Source organism: Lissotriton vulgaris, chromosome 11, assembly GCF_964263255.1.
Source record: "Lissotriton vulgaris chromosome 11, aLisVul1.2, whole genome shotgun sequence".
NCBI lineage: Eukaryota > Metazoa > Chordata > Amphibia > Caudata > Salamandridae > Lissotriton > Lissotriton vulgaris.
This window is the reverse complement of record NC_141699.1, coordinates 402,739,055-402,764,620: the sequence shown is the minus strand read 5'-3', so window position 1 is coordinate 402,764,620 and position 25,566 is coordinate 402,739,055. Positions and strand designations below refer to the sequence as shown.

Below are 25,566 nucleotides of genomic sequence, written 5' to 3'. Positions count from 1 at the left end.
GACCTATGTGATGGCGCACACACATGATTTGTGTTCACCCATAACAACAAAAATCATCCTGAGGGATCCAGACATCATCGCATCTGGGGCGCTCAGGGCAGGGGTACATGTCCATCACCATGCAAGGGACTTCTCTGTCGTAATAAGAGTGCACCCCATTCACCCGAAAATAATTTCAGTTCCTATTCTTTAGCAGACTAAGCTCAACTTTCTTCGTCAATATCTAACCCAACGAGAAACACACAGAATTGAGCATTCTGAAATCCTTGCACAATGAGCCTGGGACCTGGCCAAAGTCCCCTGCCAGAATCCTTACACCCTGAAGACTATTTATAAAGACTTCAAAGGATATTCCAAAGGCCCTTTTCATACGCCCGATGCTCTCTATCAGTCTCTGTTTTATCCTCCTCGATAAGGCATCTGTAGTAGCCTGTGTAACATTTCAAGCCATGTCCAGCAGTCAAGGTCTCATTCTAAAGCCTAAAGACGGTCACCATCAAATTGAAAATAGCCTCTGAAACTCACAGTCATACTCAAGTGCCTCTAGCAGTCATTATTAATGCTGAAGTTGCAAGCAGTCACAGTCACATAACGAAGCATCTCTAAGTGCCCATTTCACACACTCCAGTATCTCTTAGTGCTTCCTTGTTTATTTTCCTTTTGGGTCATTATGTTGATCATTTGCTCAAAATCTGGTGACTGTGGATGATGAATCTCATGTCGAGAATGTGGAAAGTAATGGGTGAGAAATAATTTTTTGATCTCTCTTGAAATTAGTAGTGTAGGGTGACTCAAAACTTCCGGTACCGAAACTAAAAAGAAAGAGTGCTTCACACAGTGCGATCTGCTGAAAAACATGTTTACAAAGTCTACACAGGGCCAACACATGGGCTCATTTCAATTATAAACAGATGAACCCCACAAACGTGGGCCCTGGGAGTGATATGAAATGGTCATAATAATGCCAAACTTTACAAGCCAATCAAATGTTTTATTTTTACCCCTCTGACTTTGTATAGTATCTTTAATTATGGAGCATTTCAAACACAAATATTGTACGCAGAATCTCGGGCGTAGGCAACAACAGTTGTTTCATAAGAGCAAAGGGACAGTTTAAAACATAAATGATTGAGTGAAGGTAAGTGGATGGGTCTCAACATTAAACAGACAACTGTTCATCCAACTTTGAAAGAATGGAGCCCAAAGCAACCTCAGATGTTTAAGTTGCAGGTGAATTGCCATCCGTGTAGACACGTGTTGTTTGAGATTTCTCTTGTAGGCAATGTTTGGGATCTGATGTTGGGGTAGAAGCATTTAGATGTTGGGGTACTGAGAGTGTGAATTATATGAATCTGAGGGTGGCATCAGACGGAGGGTTTTACCTCAGAGCTGGTCACTGATCAATCAGGTGACAGATATAGAGGTAGGAAGGTTCCCATTTGGAGAGGGATAGACCAACCATACCAGAAACTGCCATCATAGGAGGGTAACCTTGGAGTGCAGGAGGTTGAACAGGAGCAGAAGCTTGACCGGAGGAATAAGTTGAGAACTTTCTCAAGGGGCTGGAAAGAGTGGAAGAGTGGACATAGTGGGAGGTGTTCGCGTTAGCCATTGGAACCCCTAGCGCATTTGTATATTAGCTCACTAGAATGTGAGGTAGTGTTGAAGTAAGTTAAAGTTTAGTAGTTGGTATCTGGCAGAGGCTGAACGCCTTTCAAAGTGGTCACCAAGATTCAGGGCAAGGCGATGGGCAGGATTGTGTGGGAAGTAACCAAGAATGGAATTTAATGGTGGTAGTCCTGAGTGCTGGTTGAAAGGGCTGTTGAGATCAGTCTTGGTCAGGCTAATCACACAGCAGTAGGTGGATTGTCTGTGATGATACAACATTGTAAACAATTTTAATGGTAGCAAGCAGTAGTCAGACTCAAGGCCGAGAACTCCCCAAGGCACCTTCCATAAAAACTCAACATGCCACAACTTCTGTACCACTCGCATTCGATTCGGGCTAAGAGTTGTTACTCAATGCTCCGAATATGTAATTGTTGCTTCCGATGATTCTTTGCCTTCATATGTTCTTTACTCCTGCGAAAGGGCTGGCAACATACTGAAAACAAACTATTAAAAGAAATCCAAAAGAGGGTGATAGTGTCCTCAAATGAAATCTTCTGAACCACTAGATTACTAACACAGGACTGAACATTGTCAGTAAATACCTGGATTTAACATTTATGTTCAAACGTTTCGGGAAATGTAGTCTTAAGTTTATGGGCAGAAAGATTATTGGTCCGTTTGAATATGCATAGATATGTTAAAGTAATTAGGTCAAGGGGGATGGATAGAGTTCATTCTAAACATGGGATTTGTAACGAATTGTTAAAATATAGAATGTCAGAATTTGTGGGACATATTTATTATTTGTCAATAACAGCAAGTTAGGTGATACAGATACCAATTTTCAAAGTACACAAGTGTTGTTTTAATAACTAATAAGAAGATTGGTTTTCATTGAGTTAGAATGTCATGATCTGTGCATATGAAGAAAGGCAGAACTCAAAATATCTATTCCTTAAACAACCATGGATATATACATGTAACATAAGATTTCAAAGAAAGAATTGCATTTATTCAAGCAAGATGCTGAGAGGTGGGGATGTAGTGACAAATCACATTGTACAGTATTCTTACTATCTGCAGACTGGAAGAAGTGCAGCTCATTGTTTAACAGAATTAAACGTTAAATCGAGGATCTTGCCAACGTTTGTTACTTAAACTTCGTTGGACCCAGATTAGATCCCAGGATTTAGGGTCTGCTTGTTACATGGCAAAATATTGCCCTAGCATGTCCTGAATGAGGTTTGTTGCAACAAACCCACATGCAAGGAAACTAACTCGAAGATACTAACCATGGCTCAAGGCACAGTTTTCTTTAAAGCGAATTGTAGGTTTTGGGAGTATGACGTAATTAGATGTCACTGGTGTTTCATGTAACACACATGGAAAAGTATAATATATGGGGCGCCGTCATTACCGGAGAACACAACCCATGCTGTGATAGAGAGGAGAATGCCATACCTCCCTTACAGAAAGAGCAGGCTTGATCTAGGACAATAGGCAGAGCTTGATTTGCAAAAAATAAAAATAGTGCATAAGACCATAGTTTCTCAATTGCTGTGGTTTCTGTATACCAAATGTGTCTGGTCTTGATTCCTCTCCTGTCGTCCACAATTCTACCTTCTTTACTTCTTGTTCTTGTCTTTTTATCCTTCTCCTACAGGCTCCTTTTCATCAATGCTTTTTATGTATTTCTCGTTTTGCTTGTATTGTATTGCTGTCCTTCCAGCAGGTATCATGGGGCCTGCCATTCGTATGCCTTTGCGACTGGTCAATCCAGCATGTTGGTTGAGAATGGACAAGTTGAAGCCAAAAACGACACTAGACAGAATATCAGCTGTCTGGTTCTGGTAGCTCTAACAGCCTGACGCAAGGAGAATAAAGAGAAAGTTCACTAGATAAAGTGTGTTGAATGTACTTGGATGTCATTGTGGTTGACTTTTTCAAATATCAAAAGAACTGCTTAACACCCAGGAGAATAAATCATGGTTGGCAGACACTCAATCACTGTTGAGCTGGGCCGCATGGGAAGTCTGTAGGGGTGGATACCCCCCAATTAACATTTTCCTTCTTCTGTAATGATACAGAGAAACCCAAGAAGGTTGAAGAAAACTGGGAAACTGATAGTGAAGAAGAGAAACCCGTGGAACGAAAAAGTAAGTAAGAAAACACAGAATAGCACCTTGTCTGAGGGGCATTTAATGAAAGATTGGGACCTCTCGAGCATCTTTTTGGCTATTTGACCTCTTGGGTACACAAGCTGTGCTACATTGGCAGCAGCATAGCATTATCTGTGTACAGAAATGAAGTGCAGGGCCCAAAGCTTTTCTTATGAGAATGCCACTGTTGAACACCAGGTTTGCCAAATGCCAAGGCTGCCTGGTTTTGAATTCCCCTCTTGCCTCCTCCCTTAGCCGACAATGCACCATGACGAAGTCTCCATCTCGGATTATTTTTTTCTGCCATTGGGTTCGGATGTTTCAGCTTCAGCCCTGGGACTGTTCTACGTTCCTTTTGTCTCCAGTTATCAGTTGTCCTGGTCTATCGTGAGAAGAATCAGCTGCTACAAAACCAATTACAACATATCCTCCTTGCTAGGACGCAGGTCGCATTGAAAATTACTGCTGGGGGAGGAGGGTATGGAGAAAATGCTCTTCCAGTTTTGCCCAAGGCGCAATACTAAATACCCACTGTAGGGGCGCCATGAGCAGTTGACATACTCTGCTTGCAAGGAATTAAACATTAGGGAAGATATTGCAGTGAGGGCTGTTCGGCAAGCAGCGTCGAGAACCCTCTGACATACCTACCATCTTCAAACCCAAAAAACATTCCTACAGCAGACATCTGTAAAGCTACTAGATGGTCAACACCACACAGGTTCACTAAACACTACTGACGTGGAAATTCAGGCCTGTCAAGAGACTTTAGTTTGCCAAACTATACTAAAAACCATGCTCCACACATCTGCTTCATCCTCTTGCTAGCCACTGCTTATGGGAGACACTGCTTTGCAGTCTGTGTACTGCAAGTGTATGTACATCTAGAGGCTCATATGTGCTCTCTTCCTACTCCGGAAGGGAGGTATGATTCATAATGTTTTAATATTTTCTATCTTAGCCACAATGCACAGTATACTTATTCTGTCTAACTTCACTGACAATACTGACGGAAAACAATCTGCGGCAGGTGTTTTTGTCCTGGTGCATAGTGGGCTAAGGGAAGAGTACAAAATATCTCAAGACCAAAGACTTCATCAAAGAAAAACAAGTTGTAAGTGGTCCCACCGAACACTAGGTGACAGGAGAGTATGCGAAGTATGTGAAACTGTTGCACTACAAGCTACCCACTGATGGGTACAGGGTAAGCAGCATTCTGCTTTTAGGTTTTGATTGCATTTTAGCTTATGGATATTTAAATAGAATAGTGAAGCACCTTTTACACATTTAAATGCAATTCTCAAAATGTTATTTACTTAATTGTAATGATTCATTAAACCAAAGTCAATTAATCATTTAATTGATAATGTTTCTATTAATTGCTTTACTGGTTTTATTATTGGTTACTTTCGTTGATCAATAATATTAATAAAGACATATAGGTATTTTGTAATTTAATTTGTAAAGCAGCTGGATAGACTAGCATTACAGGTAGTGACATTTTGAATTCTTGGTACAAGCATGGAAACATTCTGTAACTCATGGTTGTGACGCCAAATCTATTAATTCTGAAACCGAGTGTTCATCTGGGCTATGTGTGTAGATATTTGCAGTAGCGACCCAGTTCATCTCTAGATGTCCTAGATCAGTCCAATACACGTTCAGGCAGAAAGTATCAGCCATTCTTAGATAAACTTGATTAAGTTGCTAAAATCTGTTGAGATGTAGTCTTCATTTGTTGCACTGAAGCAACTTGTGACCTCATTCTAGTGACAACGCAGGGGCGAAACACCAACTTCTACTGATTTGGAATTTTCTTCATTTCCATTTACTGTTCTGAAAAATGTTGGTTAATTGCCTGCAGTGTTGCACACAATTTTTCAGTGGGCCAACCAAAACAATGCACATTAGAATCACGTGCCATGGCACTCACTGTTCGCACATGCACTATTTCACAAGAGCACTACACCGTCATTACCTCATTATTGTGTAGATATGGTTTATATTGCATATTAAAAAGATAATATCATACAGCAAAAAGGTAGTGGTCACAACTTAATGCTTTTGTAATCACAAATGTTGTGATTTATTTTCTATTCACTCTGTGCCAAGAAATTCAAAATCCTGCCAAGAAACCTATAACCGTTTCAAGTAATAAGACATGTGGCTTTCCGATGAACAAAGGTACTTTGCATTTGCAGTACCAGCGCAGTTGACTTTGCAATGCACAAATGTTTACTTACCACAAAATTATGCTATTTACAATCACACTACACACATTGTGAGTTGAAGAAGGTGACTGAGGGTGTTGCTCCACCATGTGATTCTCAAAATAATTCACAAATTATTTTTTACTGCTCTTGGGGGGGGGGGGGGACAAGCTGTAACCATTTGCAAAGTGTTTTTACTGCTCTTGGGGGGGGACAAACTGTAACCATTTGCAAAGTGTTTTTACTGCTCTTGGGGGGGACAAACTGTAACCATTTGCAAAGTGTAAGCTGTCTATTCTGACAGCTTGCACTCTGTGGCCCTTATTTATGAGGCCTTGCGTCAGTTTTGCGCCGCCGGTGCGTCACTTTTTGTGACGCACCAGCGGCGTACAAAATGCACCTTGTTGCGCCATATTTAAAAAGTGACGCATCTAGGTAGATGCGTCACTTTTTAAACCCCTGCGCCACATTATACCTGCGTCCGGTATAATGTATGCAGAGGGGGCGTTCCCCCGCAAAAAGCCTCGTAATAGTGACGCAGTGAAATCTATGAGATTTCACTGCGTCACTTTTAGGATGCTGTTGCGTCAAAATCTTGCGCCTGCCTCACAGCAGGCGTAAGACTGACGCAAGCCCTTTCACATGGGGCTTTCCCCATGTGAAAGGACGCATTGCTGGAGTTGCGTCACTTTTGTGACACACTCCAGCAATGCGTCACTTTTGCGCTTACAGATACTTCAGAAATACTGACGTATCTGTAAGTCCTTGCGACATGATGCGTCATACATTAAATATGACGCATCATTGGTGTCGCAAGGAGTGCGCAGTGAAAAGTGACGCATCGCTGTTTTCACGCAGCGATGCGTCACTTTTCATAAATGAGGCCCTGTGTGTGCAGGCTTGGGTCATGCGAAGGAGCAGACAGCAGCCCCTTAGTCTGCAGCATGTAGAACCTGAAGTCCCTTTCACGGATTGTCACTTTTTGCAGCATAGCAGCCCTTTTCCTCTTATAGGACTAGGGTGAAAAGCTAACACATTGGCAGTTCAAATACTGATACAGAGGTTTGATGTCCCATACAAGCCAACATACTGGTATTTGGTATTGTGAGCAATGATGCACAAAGCAGAATTCTGGTTTGTTATTTTGAGGTGGAGATGTGCGCCTCGTGGTGCACAGTCCCTTTGTGCAGTGAAGGATTCTGTATCCTTCGGTGAGCAGAGGGTTATGCCGCTGGCAGCCCAAGTCCATGCACTGTGCTTCGAGCAGCTTCTTCCAGAGTCAGGCCCTGGATATCTTTAACATTTGTATGTGCGGATGTGGGTATATGGGATCCATGTCATATGGTTGTGGATTATCTTGTCCTGGTTTTATAGGTATTTGTTTGTCTTTCTTTTCATCCTACATAACTCTCCTGCCTAACTTGCCAATCCTTTATTTACAGAGTGCCCACCTATCGGTCTAGAGTCACGCCGTATTGAGGACGATCAACTCCTTGCCTCTTCTATGCTCCGACATGGACTGAATGCTCAACGTGGACGTCTTAACATACAGGTTTGACAAGCATCTCTGCCAACGTCTTCACCTCCAGTGGTTATCTAGTCTTCTCTCAGACCTTAACTTCTAACATTTAACACTACAGTACCTTCCCCCAATTCATATGTTCATTCCCTTCTTACTCCTTCCATTCTGTTTTTCCCCTAGCAGTTTGAATGTATCCACCTACTGGCATTTCCTACTGCCGTATCACTCAAATTCTACTCAACTTAATTTACCGCCATTTCCCTATCAACTTTATCTCATCTATTTGCACTGTCTCTAACTGGGCATTTCCCTTCTGATCCCATCAGACTCACCACTTGCCCTACCTATTACTCTATCTACAGTCAATCGCCCATTGGCCTTACCGCTTTCTCATCTTGTGTTACTGTTTGTACTACCCTTGTCTGCCTATGCAATTACCATCTCAACCATGCCAGCTATCTAGCTCCAATCATTTCTAACTCTGCAATTCTATCCATCTACCACCATTATCTTCTCATTCTACCACTAATCCGCCCAACGCTACCTATCTTTGCTGCCACCTGCTAGCATGTTGCGCTTAGCCTTGTTGCTGCCGCTCCCTGTTCTGTCTCAAAACACTTCCTCCCTCTTCTTTCATCTGTAGTCGTTGATGTAAATATTTTGTGGGCATCAGAATCATCTGGTATGTTTTGAGGACCTCTGATACCAATACCTTTTTACTTTTATGAGTTTCTGTGCTGAGTTGATCTCAGAATGCATTATTGTGTGATACTGAAGTGAGCTGCACTGTAGTGTTTTAAAATTAAGTTGAAAACGATTGGGATTGTGGTGAATATCCAATTTGGTGGACGCGAGTCTGTAGTACCGTGTGACGTCCTTGACAATCCTTCACCATCTTCCCTCTCTACTGTAACTCTTGTTCATTCAAGGCCACAATGCAGTTACTTAGTACCACCGTGAGTCTTTGGATTCTTGTTTCCGAGTCATTGCATGTTTAGCTGGCTCTGTGGAGGTTGGAGTGCCCTGAAGTCCTCCATGCAAACTGCTACTCTGCAGGCAAAATCTTCTGGCGAAGACTCCGAGCCCCATTGCGGAGTCTATAGCAGAAGGGCAGGGAAGCTGTGTTCTTCTCTGCCACCTGGCCTCAATTTTGACGTTTGGCAATGCCTGGGATCTGGGCTCACATCAGGTGAGTGCTCTGAAGTGTGAGGGGGCCACAGTGCTGGCAGATATAATGCATGTGGGAGACAGTGCCCAAAGCCGCCTTATCTCCTGCTCCCTACTTCACCTGTATCAGCATGAGAAGGTGCCAGTGGACTGGTCGTGAATGGGCCTTGCACTGCAGAGAAAGTTGTCTAGGCCCTGTGCTGAAGGGAAGGTTGTCTAGGCCGTGTGCTGAAGGGAAGGTTGTCTAGGCCTTGTGCTGCAGAGAAGGTTGTCCAAGCCTTGCGGTGCAGAGAAGTTGACTGGATGTGCCCAGGTTCTTTGGAATGTCTGGCTGGGTCACTCCCTTTACAGCCAGCTTTTCTTGAGATCATGAAAATACCACTGCAGGCCCCAGGGTCTCCGGGGGTCAATGGGCTGTGTTGGATCGTGGAGGGCACCATCCCTGCCTCGGTGGGGGAAAGCCCTGCCTAATAATATGGCCCCCTTTATAGGCAGCAATGGCTGTAGTTACACGGTGAGGCACAACACACCTCTGTCATGGCACTCTCCGCCTAGCTGTTGGGCATCAGATACATACTCCGTCAACCTAGCAAAACTGAAAATTATTTTCCAGGCAGGCACATTTTTTTTCGAGACACCTGAGGCAGTCTGGAAATGGGTGCAAGAGAGGGATGTATGTAACCAAGTCAAATGAGACCCAGTCTCCTGCTGGGGAACCGTCAGCGTCGAGCAACTCTCTTCAACTAGGAGAGCAGCCCCCTCACTGTCGAAACAGACTGATCCAGTGGCCAGATCGCGAGATGCCCAATCAATCAATCAATCAATCAATCAATCAATCAATCAGGGGTTTATATAGCGCACTACTCACTCGTAAGGGTCTCCAAGCGATGGGGGGGTGGTTTCGGGCAGTTCCAAGGTCACCCGAAGAGCCAATGGGGGGGGCATGGGGGCATAGGGAGGTGGGACGTTTTGGGTCGATAGGAATTTTGTAATAACCAAACTATAAGCCTGTGAGTGTCTTATGAGTTTGTCATGCCCCGTTTGTGTTCAGAGTTGTAGGGGGTGCTGGCGTGGATGTCTTTGAGAGAGGAAGTTTGATTCCTGAGCCATTTTGGGCATTCTCAGTGAGCCCCATCTTACGACAAATGCTTCATGTTTTAGAAATGTTTGGAGGGGTACTCCGGGTTGTTTTTCTTTTTACCCAACAGGGAGACCACTCCACTATTTTACAACCTAATGCCTTACTACTACATAGGTCCACACCATCCATCAGATTCACATTTGGCTGACAGAAATACTTTTGCCAAGATGCCTGCATGTTCTTACCTAGAATATGAATTGCCTTCTAAATTAAATAAAGAGGGGCACAGTTCTCAGGATGGCCAAGTGCTCTACCCTTTGCTATACTCTTTATACAGGAGACTTACCTATTAGGTAATAATGGTCCTTTCTGACAGAATATGGCACAGCTGTACTAATCAGACAGCACATACCCTTTCATGCAACACAGATATGGTGTGACGCAATAGCTTGGGGAGGTATGTAGTTGTATCCGGCATGCTGATTTGTGGGCTCCAATCTATAATAAAAGTTTCTTCCCCACTTAATACTACCTTTCTAGAAATCAATGGCAATTTGCCGTCACAAATTTCGATTGGGGTATAGGTCGTGGGTGGGGATTTCAATGGGGTGGCCGACTTCACCCTGGACTGAAGGAACCAAATGACCCTTACTCCGGGCAAACATCATTGGCCAAGTTCATTGAGGTCTTCAGCATCAATGCAGGCGCCTGGCATTGGCTTCATCATATGGAATAGTGTTTTACAAACTATTTTAGGGTGCATATATCCTATTTCAATTGGATTATATCTTGGTTTCAAACATAGCGCTACACAAATTGTCCCCATGGATTACTCCCTAGTGGAATGGACAATCCACATGGGGCCAAGGACGAGGATCCAGGGATGGCATTTAAGAGCATATCGATTCCCATCTACTTAGCTTTTATATGGAATCAAGGTACTCCCACGAAAGCCCCCAAGAAGTGTTACCAGGCCCAGTACGATAGAGGGATTGGGACGGTGGATGTCACTTTCTACTATAGAGTGGCACATCTAATTATATTTATTAAATGGTACAAAAGCCTCAAGAAGATCACCATTGGCACCCAAATTCTGGGCCATAGATGGTATTCAGTTCTTTCGCTTTTTATATGGGGTAGACCTAGGTGATCCCTCCACCCTGCTACCAAGGTAGTGTTCAAAATATGGCAATGTGACACTTAAAATCCTGGCCTGGAAAAACAAACTAACCCAAGAAGTCACATTGCCATTTGGAAATGGACTTAATCAAGTTCGCCTTCAAAAGGCAGATTAAGTTGGAATCTTCAGACTTGGAGATGTGATGTATGGATCTGCAATGTGTGTTTTCAGACATGCAGGAAGCTTGTGATCCCCATAAGAGACAGTTTTTCAGTTATCTCAATTTGTGCCATGTCCTTACACCCCACATATTGTATCTTGCTGAAAAATCAGACTATAATTTCAAGAAGTTAAATTATTGATTGAAGTGCTAAAAGAGCGCAAGATATCTCACACACACCACTCCCTGATTTATTATCAATACAGACTCCTTTGATAAATTCAACCAAAAATATGAGTGAGCTGTGGGAGAGTTGTCTAATGAAGAATGGCAGGAAGGAAGAATGACCCCTTGAGGAAGTTATATCCTCACAGTTGAAATGTCTCCACCACACCTGCCGTACAAGAGCCAAACTCTTGAGATTTGTGCATAGGAACTCCCTCCTGTGCTTGAAATGTGAAGCTAAAAAAGGAGACTTACAGACACTTTGGTCATTTTCTAGAATCAAACCCTTTCAGGAGGGGGGATATATCACAAGCTAAGGCCTCGATCCAACGTTCATATGCATCAAGTTGCAATTTATCGCACCTCATAAATAACAATACTACATTTAACAGATGCGATATATAACATCTATCATGAGTTTTCGGCAAATAACATGCACATTTTGGTACTTACCGCACTAAAACTTGCATGGTTTGGTGAATACCATATACTTTTCATCTGTTGAATTCGGCAGGTTTGACAGCCGAAATGTAACGGAAGGTGAGATATTAGACGCTTCCAGTAATCAAAGGCTTTGTTAAACCACATTTGTGAGAAGATGGCCTGGCATATGCTGTCTACTATTCAAGGGGGCTCCTTGCACCAGTCCAAACGACTCCTTATTGATGGTAGGTTAAAGACAACCTTATAGAAAGCTATCCTAGTGGTAGCTGTGGAGAGCAGCCGTCAGGCTGAGTCTTGAAGGAATGTAAAGCAGCTTGTTTTACCAGTCTATAATCTCATGTAATGATCAAATGAAAGGAGAACCACACCAGGTATATATATCAAATATATGTAGTTATTCTAAACACATCCCCATAGTCTCTTTATGAGGCTAGAGGCAAAAGTACACAAGTAAACTTATTTAGCACATAATAAATTAGCACAGTATATGATTAGCCCTAGGTGCGTCACAAACCATATACTAAGAAAGTGGTATAAGAACCATGACTGACATAGATACAAGGCCTAGAGCCTTTATAATACCACCAGGAACCACCCAAGGTAGTGACACAGGGGACCCACGGGGGACGCGTGCAGTGTCTAAACACAGCCGCAAATCACAATTAACTTCTATGGGGAAAGTTGCGGTTGGAAAATTACAGATTAAGGACACTTAGGAGTGGACTTGGAGCAAACCTCTTTAGAACTAGGCAGTTCTAAAGTCAATACCCACGGGAGCACTGGAGTACTTGAGTTACCTCATCCAGGGAAGCCGGGTGCATAGTTGTCTTTTGGTGTCGGGTTTCGTTGTCGTTTTCAATGGCGAGCTGCTGCAAAATTCTTCTGATTTCTAGTCGAAATAGAATGTCGAAGTTCCAGGATATATGTTGCAGAGTTTCGTCCAGGGTAATCTAAAGTCCTAAGGACTGGGTTCCTATACTAAGTTTACTCTTGGATCCCACCTATGGGAGGACCCAGGTGGGGGTAGTTACGCCCCTTCCCTTTGTCCAGTTTCGCCCCAGAGCAGGGGCTGAGTGCCCCTGCAACCGGTTTGAACTGGGGTATGTACAGGGACACCAAGTGTGCCCCCAGCACTGTCTGACAAAGCATTCTATGAATGCACCCACCCAGCCCCAATACACTAAAGCCTGTCTGGGAGGTGGTTACACCTCCCTGTGACAGGAAACCTATTGTCCAGGCCTCCCCTGCTGGAGTTTCGTCCAGCAGCAGGAGGGCAGACCCGTGTCTGTGGCAGTGGCATCCATTTTGTGATGCCAGGGCTCTTTTAAACTATTACCGTTTAAGTAAGTGTGTACATGTCTTCTCCCTCTAGAAGGGTGGAATTCTACCCCCGCTGCCAGAACTGGCGGGGGCTAGGATTCCAAAGTGTTCAACACCAAACACAATATGTTTCCATGCAGCCATTCCAAAGTTAGCATTAACCTCGTGATTATAATGCACTTAAGAGTATGTGGTCTGGTTGCATCACAGCACAGCTACAGAGAAGTGATTCCGAAAGCTGCAGAGGGGCTCAGCTCATGCTTGGGCACCCTCTCACACAAAATCAAGCACTCTGCCTACAGGATTGTTAAGGCCTGCCATAGGAGTGACTTATAGGTTTATATGTGTCAGTAATATAAGGTAGATATAGGTAGCCTATATCTTAGTAAGGGGTGCAAGCACCACCTTACCCAGGCTGCAGTAGCAGACCTGGGGTGACATTTTGGAAGGCTTCCCAGGGGTGGCATAATACATGCTTTAGCCCCTGGTAGGCCTCTGGGGTACCTATACCCTTAGTACCTAAGGTACCATATACTAGGGACTCACTCTGGAGTGTACCTAAAGTACATGCAATCAATTTAGAGAGGAAGCAGCTAGGCGGGGGTCCTGGTTAGCAGGGCCCCAGCCAGACTAAAGTCGATAAACAGTGAAAGACCAGCAAAAAGTGGGGGTAACCATAGTAAGCAGATCCTACTCTCCTACAACACCCAACTTCTTACCCTGAGTTTAGTCAGGGTCGAAAAACACTGACCCACTGATCTTTTGTGAGATGCTAGGTTGTGGTAGCTGGTAGAGGTCCCACATTTCACATTGAAATTTCCATTTACTAGATATATCATCATATAATTTATGAGTCACAATCGTAAGGTTTGAGCCTCTGGTTCAGGAGCTCAGTCATGGAGCACTATAGAGTTGCTCCAGTCTTCTTTTATTTACCTTCATCTCTCTACTCATATTCGCTTAGTGCAGTCATAGTCTGTCACAAAGAAAAAACAGGGCAACTCAATTAGTTAAGGACCAGGGAAAGTAAGTAGTGTAGAAGGGCAATGGTTCTCCACGCAAAAATGATTGCTCCTTACAGGCACGCCCGGTTCAGGTAAGAGCTCTGGGGCGGGGTCCGGGGCGGAGTCGACAGACGCTGGAATTGGTAAAATAAAATAAAAAATAAATAAAACGACTTACCTTTCGCTTGCCACATCGCCAATGTTTTTTTAAATTGTATTTTACAAATTCCATCATCTGTCGACCCCCTCACCCATGCCCTGCCCCGCCGCTCTTACCTGAAACAGCAGCGCCTGGCTACTCGCTGAAAAAGCGTTTTTACGCCTCGCCAGGGGTAGTAAGTGCTATATAAATGCAATTACCATCCTGCAGCGAGTAAAAAGCATTCTTTAATCAGCAACTCAATTAGCACATAGAAATGGCGACAAAGTACATATGAACAAGTTTCATCCCTTTATTAAGTTCAGTTAAACACATTATCAAATTAAAATGTGGTGTTCGATGCAGGGATAATGTGCTGAGTACAAGAAAATAGTGTAACTAAACATTTGAAAAAGATACATTTAGCCCCAAATAAAGAATACAAGTGGGTCACAGTCAAAAAGCTGTAAATTAAGTTTTTTGATGTCCATAATTAAATTCATGGCAACCACAGGTATATAAGCGATGTTTCGAGTCTGGGGCAATAAGCATAAGGTAATCATCAGGACAGGAGATAATTTATTGCAGTTGAGAATCCATAAAGCTGGTTCAGTCATTCCAACCACAAAACTGTGAAAAGGTATGAATGTGTATTCTCCATGGTGTCTGCAATAATTAGATGTTATGCCACCCCTAACTTACACAACAGATTGAGGGAAAAGGACAAGCACAACCGTCTGTATTGTTTTAATGGTGTAGCAAGGTTGTCATGGGCCCTAATGCAATCACGGAAAATTTGCCTCTGCCTCCACCCCCATGATTAGTATTAGAATACAGAGATCATTGGTGTGCAGTTGGCCCCTCAAATGTGTTACTTGGTTATTAACCCTAAATGTAACATATCCAGTCCGACATGGCTGTCATAGGTATTTGGGGTTCATTGAATTTTATGAAAATGGGAAAATATGCTGACCATACATTTAATAAAATATAAACTGTGAGATAACATTATGCCCCTAATTTAAGAATAATGACTAGCAGCAGATGACATGTTTAAGACTAGATGATGCCTAACCTCTGATGATTTTCCAACTACAAGACAGTGTTATACTGACTAAGCAGCAACCCACGTTATTATCATATGAAATTTCTTTATTGATGTCATAACTACAGTTTCAATAGAGTGGTGGGTCGCGCACTCCGTGGGTTATCTAAAGTTTAAATAACTCCTATGTGGAATGATACACTAATTTATCTGGCGTGCCGTGAGGTATCGTCCTTTGAGTCTGGACGTGAAGATCAATAAGACTGTCGCTTTTCCCTACTGGGAAACGTCCCTCAGGTGCACTGCCTATGTCCAAATTGGAATCAACTTCAAAGTTCAAAATGTCAATGCAATAAGCTTTTTATTTAGGTCATCGTAATCCTCATTGCAATTTCAAGAATCAATCCATTCATTCATGTGGTGACATGTATTAATGAAGCATCATAAATCGGGCTCCAACCTCGACAGCAACATCAAGTACTACAGTGATCCCTTTTTTAGGATCAGGCCCCCTAGGCAACGACGAACCAGGAGGGGCAAGAGGGGACATTTGCATGGACCCCGCCTCAACCAAATGGATAACAAGGAGCCAAAGGAAACGCAACAGTCTTATATAACTACAGTTTCACAATTGCTTTATGAACCTTCTTGCTTTCCCAAATTTGCTTGAAAATGCACCATTTGCCCACTCTTTTTCCCAAATTTTCCCAGGGGGGAGAAGCCCTTCAAATTCCCCCTTATGAAAGTCAGACTTGCTCACTAAGCTCGCTTGCAACAGGGCACTCCTTACACCCCACCACTTTCGAATATCACCAGTCGCCACTGATAGTAGATGGGAGAAACTTAGCGCAGAGGCAGGTTTGTGTCAGGCCAAAATGACATACACAGTTCACTGTAAGATCCTTTGTCAGTGTCATGCCCTCATACCGCTATGTTTCTTTTGCAGGCCGGGGCGAATGAGGATGATTATTTCGATGGCGCATGGTGCGCAGAAGATAACACTGAGGTGCAATGGCTGGAAGTCGACACCAGAAGGAGCACCCTCTTTACTGGGGTCATTACCCAAGGCCGGGACTCAATCCTTCAGTATGTATCAATATTAAACAACGAGTAGGCCATCCGTCTTAACACTGGACTCTCTCCATACTATCTCCACCCGTCAGGCCAATTCTCATTCTAAATATTTTATTTGACTTCCTGTCATCTCTCATCCTTTCTCTCTCTAAATCTTCTAGCTCATCTACTATCAATGAGGCCTGTGTCATTCGGTTTAGGGCAAAGTGAGTGAAGCAGAAACATGGCTTTCATCAAGCTTCCTGCCTCAGCTCTAATTTGTGCATTTTCTCTCTCGTTCTCTGTAGCACTCTCACAATCTCTCCTCCCTAGATATTGGCACCTGTACTCCTTGAACACCCAGTCATCCCATTGAAATCTATTTGGTGCCATTCTAAAAGGTTCATCAATTTTAGGGCTCATTGCCTTCTTGTAAGTACTCTTACTTCTAGCAATGAAATGGACTTGTTCCCATGGAGATAACTGTATTTGTCCAAGATCACACGATTGGATCAAGTTCCGAATTCTACTCCTGATTTCAAAGCCAACAATTTATTCTCTAGCCTACATCTTCTGTTCCCTTCTTTAAGGGACATTGTAGTTGATGTTATAAGTCTCATAAGATTATTGGATATGTGCTAATAAAAAACAGGAGCAAAAGGACAAATGCAATGTGTGCGCTCCAATGCACTAGTTACGCAACCAGTGCGATAAGATGAAACAGTATCTGTAGGATTGATACACCAATATGCAATATTATTCTAATTCGATGACATAAGAAAATATTAGTCCAGTATACAGTTATTTTATTTCTACAGTGTGTTATTTTCTTCCATATAATCACATACATTATGACAGTCAATCCTGTTCACCACAGTAACAGCCAGAACTTATTTTGCAGTTTGAAATTTATAACTCAAGGCCGCAATCCAGATAAGTGAAAAACACAATGTGAATATACTAAACCTAAAGTACTGAATTACATAAATCAAAGAACTAGATTTAAAAAGTTTCAAGAAATTTGAGTATAACACTTTATTATTTTGTCTTGTTATGTAACTATTTTGATTAGAGCAATTCACAGCTTTCGTACCATACTGTTAGAATTTACCAAGATGTTACAATTTCTCCAGAATACTATAAGATTAATTTAGAACCTTGTGGGCAGCCCACCAGAATGCCAATCCTGGGTGATGACCCACTGCCATATTTAGAGAATACTGTTCAATACCTTGGAGGCCGCCATGTTGACTCAACCCACTTTGTATTCTCCATTGCCTTCCAGAAACAAATTCCCAAAACAGGGTTTTTTATTGCAGAGCAAAAGACACAAGTTCCTGACTCAGGAAGTTTTCTCCCTGCACATCAGGGACATCTGAACATTTTCCTTACCGGTAACCTCATTCTTCACACAGTAGTCCCACGAAGGAAAAGGCAGGGTAGGTTGCTCTGCCCTAGACCAATCAGAACCACTGGATTTTGGAATTATAATAATTTTCTTAATGTGATTAACTTGGAAAGAATTATATTGTATATTGGTGCCTTTATCCTGTAAATTGCGTTATAAATCTTGTTCCCACCATCACTTCAACTCAGTGACCTTCATTTTCAATGCTTGCATGCTGTCTCCTAATCTTCTTTCTCTTTTCATCCACAGCGATGACTTTGTCACCGCTTTCTACGTAGGTTTCAGTAACGACAGTCAGAAATGGACAATGTACACCAATGGATATGAGGAAATGGTATGTACGGGCCACCCCCACATACTGTACGGCACTTAGGCATTGAAGGGACATTGCTGAAAATTGGGTAGTGTCCAAGATTGCTTGATCCAAGTGATAATAGCACAGAGAACTACAAAGCGCATGTTCTAACCAGGCGTTGCAAAGGAGTATCCTTACCACTATGATTTAAATAAGTCCCATGGTCTTTTAAGTCCCAACCAACCACAGGAGTACATGGAAAAGGGACCCAAGATATCAGGGGAGGCACTTAGAGACTCATAGGGTTTCAGGCAGAAGCCAACAGCAGGTTTCAATCCAGGTTCAGTTGCCACTGGTCAACAGGTTACTTCCAGTAAAAAGTATCTTGCAGCTGGTTATGGTGCTATAGCTTACACCGGAGGTTGACCAACTGACCCTTGGAGTCCACTTCTTTGTCCTGTGTAAGGGGCAGCAGGTCCAGACCTTCAGGGCTCTTCTCAGGTCACAGACAGCAGGTTTAGTCTCTTTTGTTCTTCCTTAGGTATAGGAAGTGTTCTGAAGCTGGTGCCTGGAGGTGTCACATTTCTGCTATTTACTAGCTATGGTTGGGAATGATTCCCCGTGAGGCCCTAACCTACCTTTTTGGGTATTTTCAAGTTGGCTAAGGTCTTCAGCCACACTCTACTTGGGCTCTGAGAGCTGGGGTGTGTGGAAGAAGTGCACTATGGTATTCCTAGTGTCCTTTAACATCTAACACTAAAACAAATTTGAGGCTGCCACTGTACCTATAATAAGCCCCAGAGACACATGTCTAGTAGGACACAAACAAAGTCCTTCTGTAACCAGACACTGGATTCAGATGAATTGTTTTGGCATCCTGTTCTCTCCTTTTTCAAGTGTGCCCCAGATTTTATATGTGAACAAAGCAGACCTGTCACCCATGATTTGACACTCAAGTAGGATTTGACACTGTAGTGTCAGAAAGGATGATCACTGGACCACCCTGTATATTGAAAAGAGTAATTTCTGCCCATTCAGGTCAGCCTATTATTTGCTGTGGAATGAATTTCACACCTATTCAAGGCTAATTACTGGCTGGGAGCTGGCAGAGGCTTATGTTAATTAGCCTTCTGACAGTTCAGGCAGGTAAAGGGTATGTTTCTAAAAGTTACTGTTCCTTGATGTTTAATAAACATTTGACTTTACAATTGATTTGGATTTTTAATAACTATTAAAAATAGTTGTTGAATTTTATAATTTAAATATACTATATATTCTGCTTTATTGTACTACATGTTATGTAATTGATTTTAAGAAGAAATCAGTTCAATGTAATGTTTCACTGTTTTTGAATCTCAGAAACTCGCTCATGAAATGAGTTCCTTTATTCACTGTATATTTTACTATCCAAAGCCACTTATGTAGGTTATATAAACTCTTCCACTGCAGTGCTTGATTGATGTAGTCATCTCTTTTCCTGTTTGTCACCGGTGTGACTGTATAGGACACTGTATTATATTATAAATATTATTTCATATATAACTGGAATATGTTTTTTACATTTTAACTGTTGCTGATTCTGCACTATAAAAAAACCTCTAAAATAGTTAAATAAAAGATAGCTCCAGATTAAATGAATATCATGAATATCATATGTATTACATTTGACTAGAAATAGAAATACAGAATGAGTATGATAATTGATAATTAAAATTCCATAAAAATCAGTGGCAAAAAAGAAAATGGCAAGGTCTCATATTTTAACAGAGAGTGATGAGCCCACCAAGTGGATCTCAATATGGGGGTTACTGGTCTGAAACCCAACTGGCTCAGCCCAATCTTCCATTTGAGATCTTATAAACAAGTGCCTTATACATGAATAATAGCAAAATTATTCGGTGTTGCAAAATAGCATCGAGAGATATGAGCAATTAATTATTAATAATTATGTTATTACTTTATGAATACAGCTCTTCTACGGAAATGTGGACAAAGACACACCTGTGCAGACTGAGTTCCCGGAACCTGTGGTTGCTCGTTTTATCCGGATTTATCCACAGAGTTGGAATGGAAGTCTCTGCCTGCGCCTTGAGGTGCTGGGCTGCCCCGTCTCAAGTAAGAACAAGCAAAAAGTGGGATGAAAGGCTGCTATAGGTTGTAGCACCTAATGTTTTACTAACTATGCCCCATAATAATGGATTTTTAAAGGCACCTGGACCAGCCCTCCTCCACGCTACTCAATCTAGGGGTTTAGTCTGCATGACCTTGTTTGTTCCCTCTGCAGAACTAGAAACTTTGATGGCAAGAAGAGACGTTGTCTCTCTACACTAACCACCCTGCTAAGTTATTGAGTTCCACACTATATATGTATTTTAGATTCTTGTACTTTTATGATCTGTAGATTTTAACGGATCGAATAAAGTGATTTCTAAGTCTTCTGAGATTTCCACACTAACCACTTCAGTGAGTCCTTGGATTCCTGAGTATCCACTTTATGAGTTATTGGCTTCCATAGTAACTGCCCATTACACTCTTAACTTGCTCAGTGACCTCCCTTTGAGTTCTTACCTCCTGCACTTAACCCACTGGTGATATCTGCAGCAGTCAGCTAGATGAGTTCCTGAGTTCCTACTAATCACTGATTACGTTCTTGCCTTTTGCACTCACCACTTTGTGGAGTTCTTCATTCCAGGAGGTCCATCCTTAGGTCCTAATCGTGCCCGGATATTCCTGGGTCAGGTGAACTTGGTCCACGCCTTGCTGGACCGTTGTCCCCCATCATCCATCTGTCTGTGTGATCTCTATTTATCATGTTGAGTTCTAAATTATACCTCCATCTCCTCAACACAAGCTCGTTTGCTGTTCCATTCTGCAAAATTACCTTGTCAAAGTTAGAAGGTAATGGGAGTATTCCTCAATTTATTTAATATAAAATAATGTAATTTATATCAAACAATTTATATTTTTATAACAAGGTGGCCTCCATAGAATCTGATTGAATTGAACAGAAATTAAATAATTAAGTACATATAATAAGATATTTAGCGCAGTCTAGCTGCAGAGGTAGAACGAGTAAATGGTGCAGTATTTAATATAAAATACCATCATACTAAAATACGGGAATAATTTTTAATGTTTTGTGATAGACTTTGGCACGGAATTAGTGACGATGCAATGGTGATGTTATGTTAACATTACCCTAGCCTAACAGGTAATGTTAGTCAAGGTAAAACTGTTGAGATTATGGTAGAAGAGGTAATGGTAGTAGAAGTTATGGAATTTATTCAACAGTTAAAAGTTAAGGCACCCCTATTTAGGATCTGGTGTTGGTGTTAGACTTCCAATTGTTGTTGATTTATCTTGAACTCCTTCAATCAGCAGTTGCGCAGCCAATTGTTGTTACTACAGGCTGCATAATAATTCCTTTATACTGCTTGATGCTCACACAAGACAGAACTGCTACTGGTCATGTCCTTCACCCAGTCCTGGACCAGTCTCCAGCAATAAACTATCAATATTTAAGTGAACATCCGTGGAATTACTGAAGAGAGCTGCCGCATGATGCTGGCTAACTGCGTACTCTAATGTAGTGGATGATTGATGGTCCCAACTAGCTTAATACTGTGATGGCCTCTACACATCTCTCTATTGCAATCAGACATGGGATGCTATTAACCACTTAACCACGGCAGCAATTACGCCGTGGTGCGGCGGTTTAGGGGAGTGGGCGGGCCGCGTCGGCCAGCGGACATGCGCGGCACTGAGGAGGTAGTGCTCGCGACGGCCGTTGCCCGCCGAACGCATGGAAGGGGTTACAAAGTCTGTCCCATCAGATCTCCCCACTATTTCTCCCTTCACCCTGTGCCTGCCCAGGAGCATAAACTTTAAATAAAATATCTCAGAATGGACAACCCAGTGTACTGGCCACCTAAGTAGGCTTTGAGCATAAGAAATACCATAAAGAGACCTGCAGAGCACTTCAGAGCTGCCCGCTTACTGAAACCATAAACTGCACAACTAGCTCTCATACCTTTTTTTCAATCACACTGCTAAGTGCTGTGTTACATATCATGATAACCACACGTCAGTGGTCATCATGCACGACATAGAAGCACTCCTCTCGAAGGATCAATACTAAGCCAACACTCTTCTAATCACACACCATACACAGTGTAGCATGCGGCTCTTGGAGGCAAGCACCTTCTCACTCCACATGGGGCTAGTAAGCGCTATATAACTGTTGCAGTACACTACAATGTATCCAGCACACTGCACGTGATAATCTACCATGCATACTCCTCTCTGCCCCTCATCCTTGCCTTTCATTCCAAAACCAAGAGGCAGGCAGATACTCTAAGTGTGCACTTTTTTGCAAAGAAATAGCCTTTTTTAGGATTCCCAAGTTTCAAGAAAAAGAGCAGAAATTTTCATTGATTGTGATATGTAAAACTGAAAATGGTTAGGTATTTTCTACATAAACATCAATTGAGAGTTTGCCGATATGCAAGAGTTAAACATAATGCCCAGCTGTGTGAGCGGAGGTGCAAGCCCATGAGAAGAGAGGGGGGGGGGGGGGGGGGGGAGAAGGCGCATATAACCGTCATTAGTAATTATAGTTTTCTCCTTTATGCCAATTAGCAAAAAAATACCTTTCTTCACGGGACGCCATCTTGGAAACAAGGAGCCCCGTTTTATCCTGCGCAGCCAGTAGATGTGGCCGTTGTCCCTACAGAAAAGCTTAAAATAAAAACAGGGCTACTCAGGTTGCATTCCTTCAGTATCAACCTATGACCTGCTGGTTCAACTCCTCATCCTTCCAAGGTTGATGTAATGATTGCCATTGAGATGAGTAAAAATTGCACCTGGCATGCAAAGCAAATAAAAACCTTTCAGTTTTGCTGTGTTATATGTAAACGGTGCAAACACACAATGAAACCATTCAATTTCAACATAAACCTGTGATGGATAGAGAGGGTGTGTATACCATACGGTTTAGGTGCAAATCCCTTTTTCTTGACCCCCAGCCAAAAGTTGGGCTTTTCGACATTTCGGGGCTCATGTCTCATTCTGTATACATTCTGTGAGCTCCTCTTGTTAAATTGTTTTTATTTCTGTTGCTTTACTGCAGATGTTGTTAGTTATTACAGCCAGAATGATGTGCTAACATCAACCGACAATTTGGACTTCAAGCATCACAACTATAAAGACATGAGGCAGGTAGGTTGGTCCCGGAACCCACTATTATTTGTATCAGAACTTACAGTACCAAAGGGCGTAGAGTTTCTATGATGTTAGAGGCCACTCCCTTCAGTCTACAGTCACACAAGTCAAACAGACATAGGTCATAAGAATGAGTTACCTGCAGAGTTACAGTTATGCAAGCCATGCAGAAAGAGGAGTGCGGGAACTCAAAGCAAAGCTTACAGTGAGATCAATTATGCTAGCAAAGGAGTGAAACAGACGGCTCTCTGTACAGTTTCTAACTACATAAGTCTTACAGAATTTTTGGGGTTAGAGGGAGCTCACTTCTCTTCTAAGTTTTAAAGTAACTTTTTTGTTGCCACCAAACAGCTGATGAAAGTAGTGAACGAGGAGTGTCCGACCATTACGCGCATCTACAACGTTGGCAAGAGCTCGAAGGGCCTGAAAATTTATGCCATGGAGATCTCGGATAAGCCTGGTGAACATGAGACAGGTAGGAAAAGCATATGTTTGGAAAGTGCTGGCAATGTCTTTTTCCAACACGTGTTGTACCTGAAAATGGAATCCCAGCCATAGTCAGAGCCTACTTACATGAGGTAAATTTCAGAGATAGGCATTTTCTCTTCATTACTTCATGAAAGGCACAGAGAAGGGAAAGGTATTTACTTGTAATCCTAGATCCGCATTGGAGGCATCTTCATTGATGTCATAAAAATTAGAACTTGTCTTTCCAGAAGCCACGTGGATGGGAACAAATTATCATATTGATGACTATCAATGAAGATCTTACAATGCAAAGGGAAAGTTACCTATTTTTAATACTAGTAGGTAAAGTCATAAACTTAAGAATTTGTCTTTGTCCCACTTGGGATGTCGGAAAGATGATTTGTGGAGCTACCAAAAAAGATTCTAAGAATGGACATTACAAGGGGGGAAGTAGCGTCCAATCTCACTTATTAATTCAGACTCGAAGATTTACGCCAAGGTTCTGGCCAACCGGCTCAGTAGGATTGTCGAACATCTGGTCTCCCCCTGGCAGCACGGCTTAATTCCCGGTAAGAACACGACAGACCACACTCGTAGAGCCATCTCCCTATTTGACATCATGGGAGTAGAGGGGGGCCGGATGTCGATGATCCTACTGGACGTGGAGAAGGCCTTTGACCGGGTCTCATGGCAGTTTCTATGGGAAGTGTTAGAACTAAATAATCTTGGCCCGGTCCTTATAAAATCTATTAAAGCACTTTATGTCGATCCCAAGGCAAAAATTATGGTGAGGGGCAATGAGTCAGAGTCTATTAACATCCAGAGGGGCACGCGGCAAGGATGCCCGTGCTCCCCAATTCTATTCGCTCTCTATATTAATCCACTCATCCTTAAAATTCTTACCTCTCCAGCAATTGAACTGGTTAAAGTTGGCACGTATAGTACCAAAGTACTCGCATACCCCGATGACGTGGCGGTATTAACACCAAACCCCACAGAGGCAATTGATGAGATTGAATCAATCACACGGTCTTTTGGTCATATTCAGGGTACTCCTTGAATAGAGATAAGACGATGGTCATATGCACCGAGAACACATCTTTTGTAAGCCCGTATAGAGTCAACAATGCGGTATATCTAGGTGTAACTATCTCTCCTAAAGTAAATTAAATTAATTAACGTAACTATGATCCGCTTATCAAGAAAGTTAAAAAAGTCCTGGTTAGAGTTAACAACCTTCACTTAACAATAATTGGCAGAGGGAACTACCTTAAAATGAGTGTGTTTCCAAAAATGTTATATTTATTTCGGGCAATTCCATTCTTGGTTGATGATGGCATACTTAAAATCCTCGACTCCTCCATGTCAAGATTTATTTGGAATTACGGTAAAATCAGGAGGGCCCTACCCAAGTTAACTTTACCCCAACAAAGAGGAGGGCTAGCGATACCAAACTTAACATTCTATCTGTGGGCAACCCTCCTGCATCATAGGACCACTCTCTTTGATACTAAATCATCAGTAATTACTAGCCCAAGACACGTTATACCATCAATATATGAGCTGTTGTTATGAGATAAAGCTAGAGGACTGCTGTTAAAACAAGTTGAACCATCTTATTTCAAAAAGATTAAATTTAAGACCATCACGGATGCATGGAGAATCTGGAAGAACACCACTAAGTACTTGATAATACCAAAATACACCAAATACACTCCTCTTTGGTATAGCTCAATTATCCCGGCCCAACTTAATGATAGTACCTCTAGGAGATGGGAGAGTCTAGGGGTAGTGAAAGTAGGAGATTTCCTTGGTCGGGACTCTGTACCATCTTTTGAAGAATTATGCGTAAAATACCAAATCCCCCACACTGATTATTTGAAATTCATACAAGTCTACACTACCCTTGGACAGTTGG

General features: G+C 42.3%; 1 protein-coding gene across 2 annotated transcripts in view; it reads left to right on the top strand.

The window, feature by feature from the left end:
* Nucleotides 1-25,566, top strand: part of AEBP1 (AE binding protein 1) — a 243,616-nt gene that overhangs the window by 158,731 nt on the left and 59,319 nt on the right. For both annotated transcript variants that reach the window (XM_086943442.1, XM_086943443.1), the window contains 7 exons: nucleotides 3,699-3,767; nucleotides 7,420-7,529; nucleotides 16,151-16,290; nucleotides 17,915-17,999; nucleotides 19,931-20,075; nucleotides 23,089-23,177; nucleotides 23,532-23,655. In XM_086943442.1, the coding sequence (XP_086799568.1) occupies nucleotides 3,699-3,767; nucleotides 7,420-7,529; nucleotides 16,151-16,290; nucleotides 17,915-17,999; nucleotides 19,931-20,075; nucleotides 23,089-23,177; nucleotides 23,532-23,655 (762 nt within the window). The remainder of the gene's footprint in view (nucleotides 1-3,698; nucleotides 3,768-7,419; nucleotides 7,530-16,150; nucleotides 16,291-17,914; nucleotides 18,000-19,930; nucleotides 20,076-23,088; nucleotides 23,178-23,531; nucleotides 23,656-25,566) is intronic.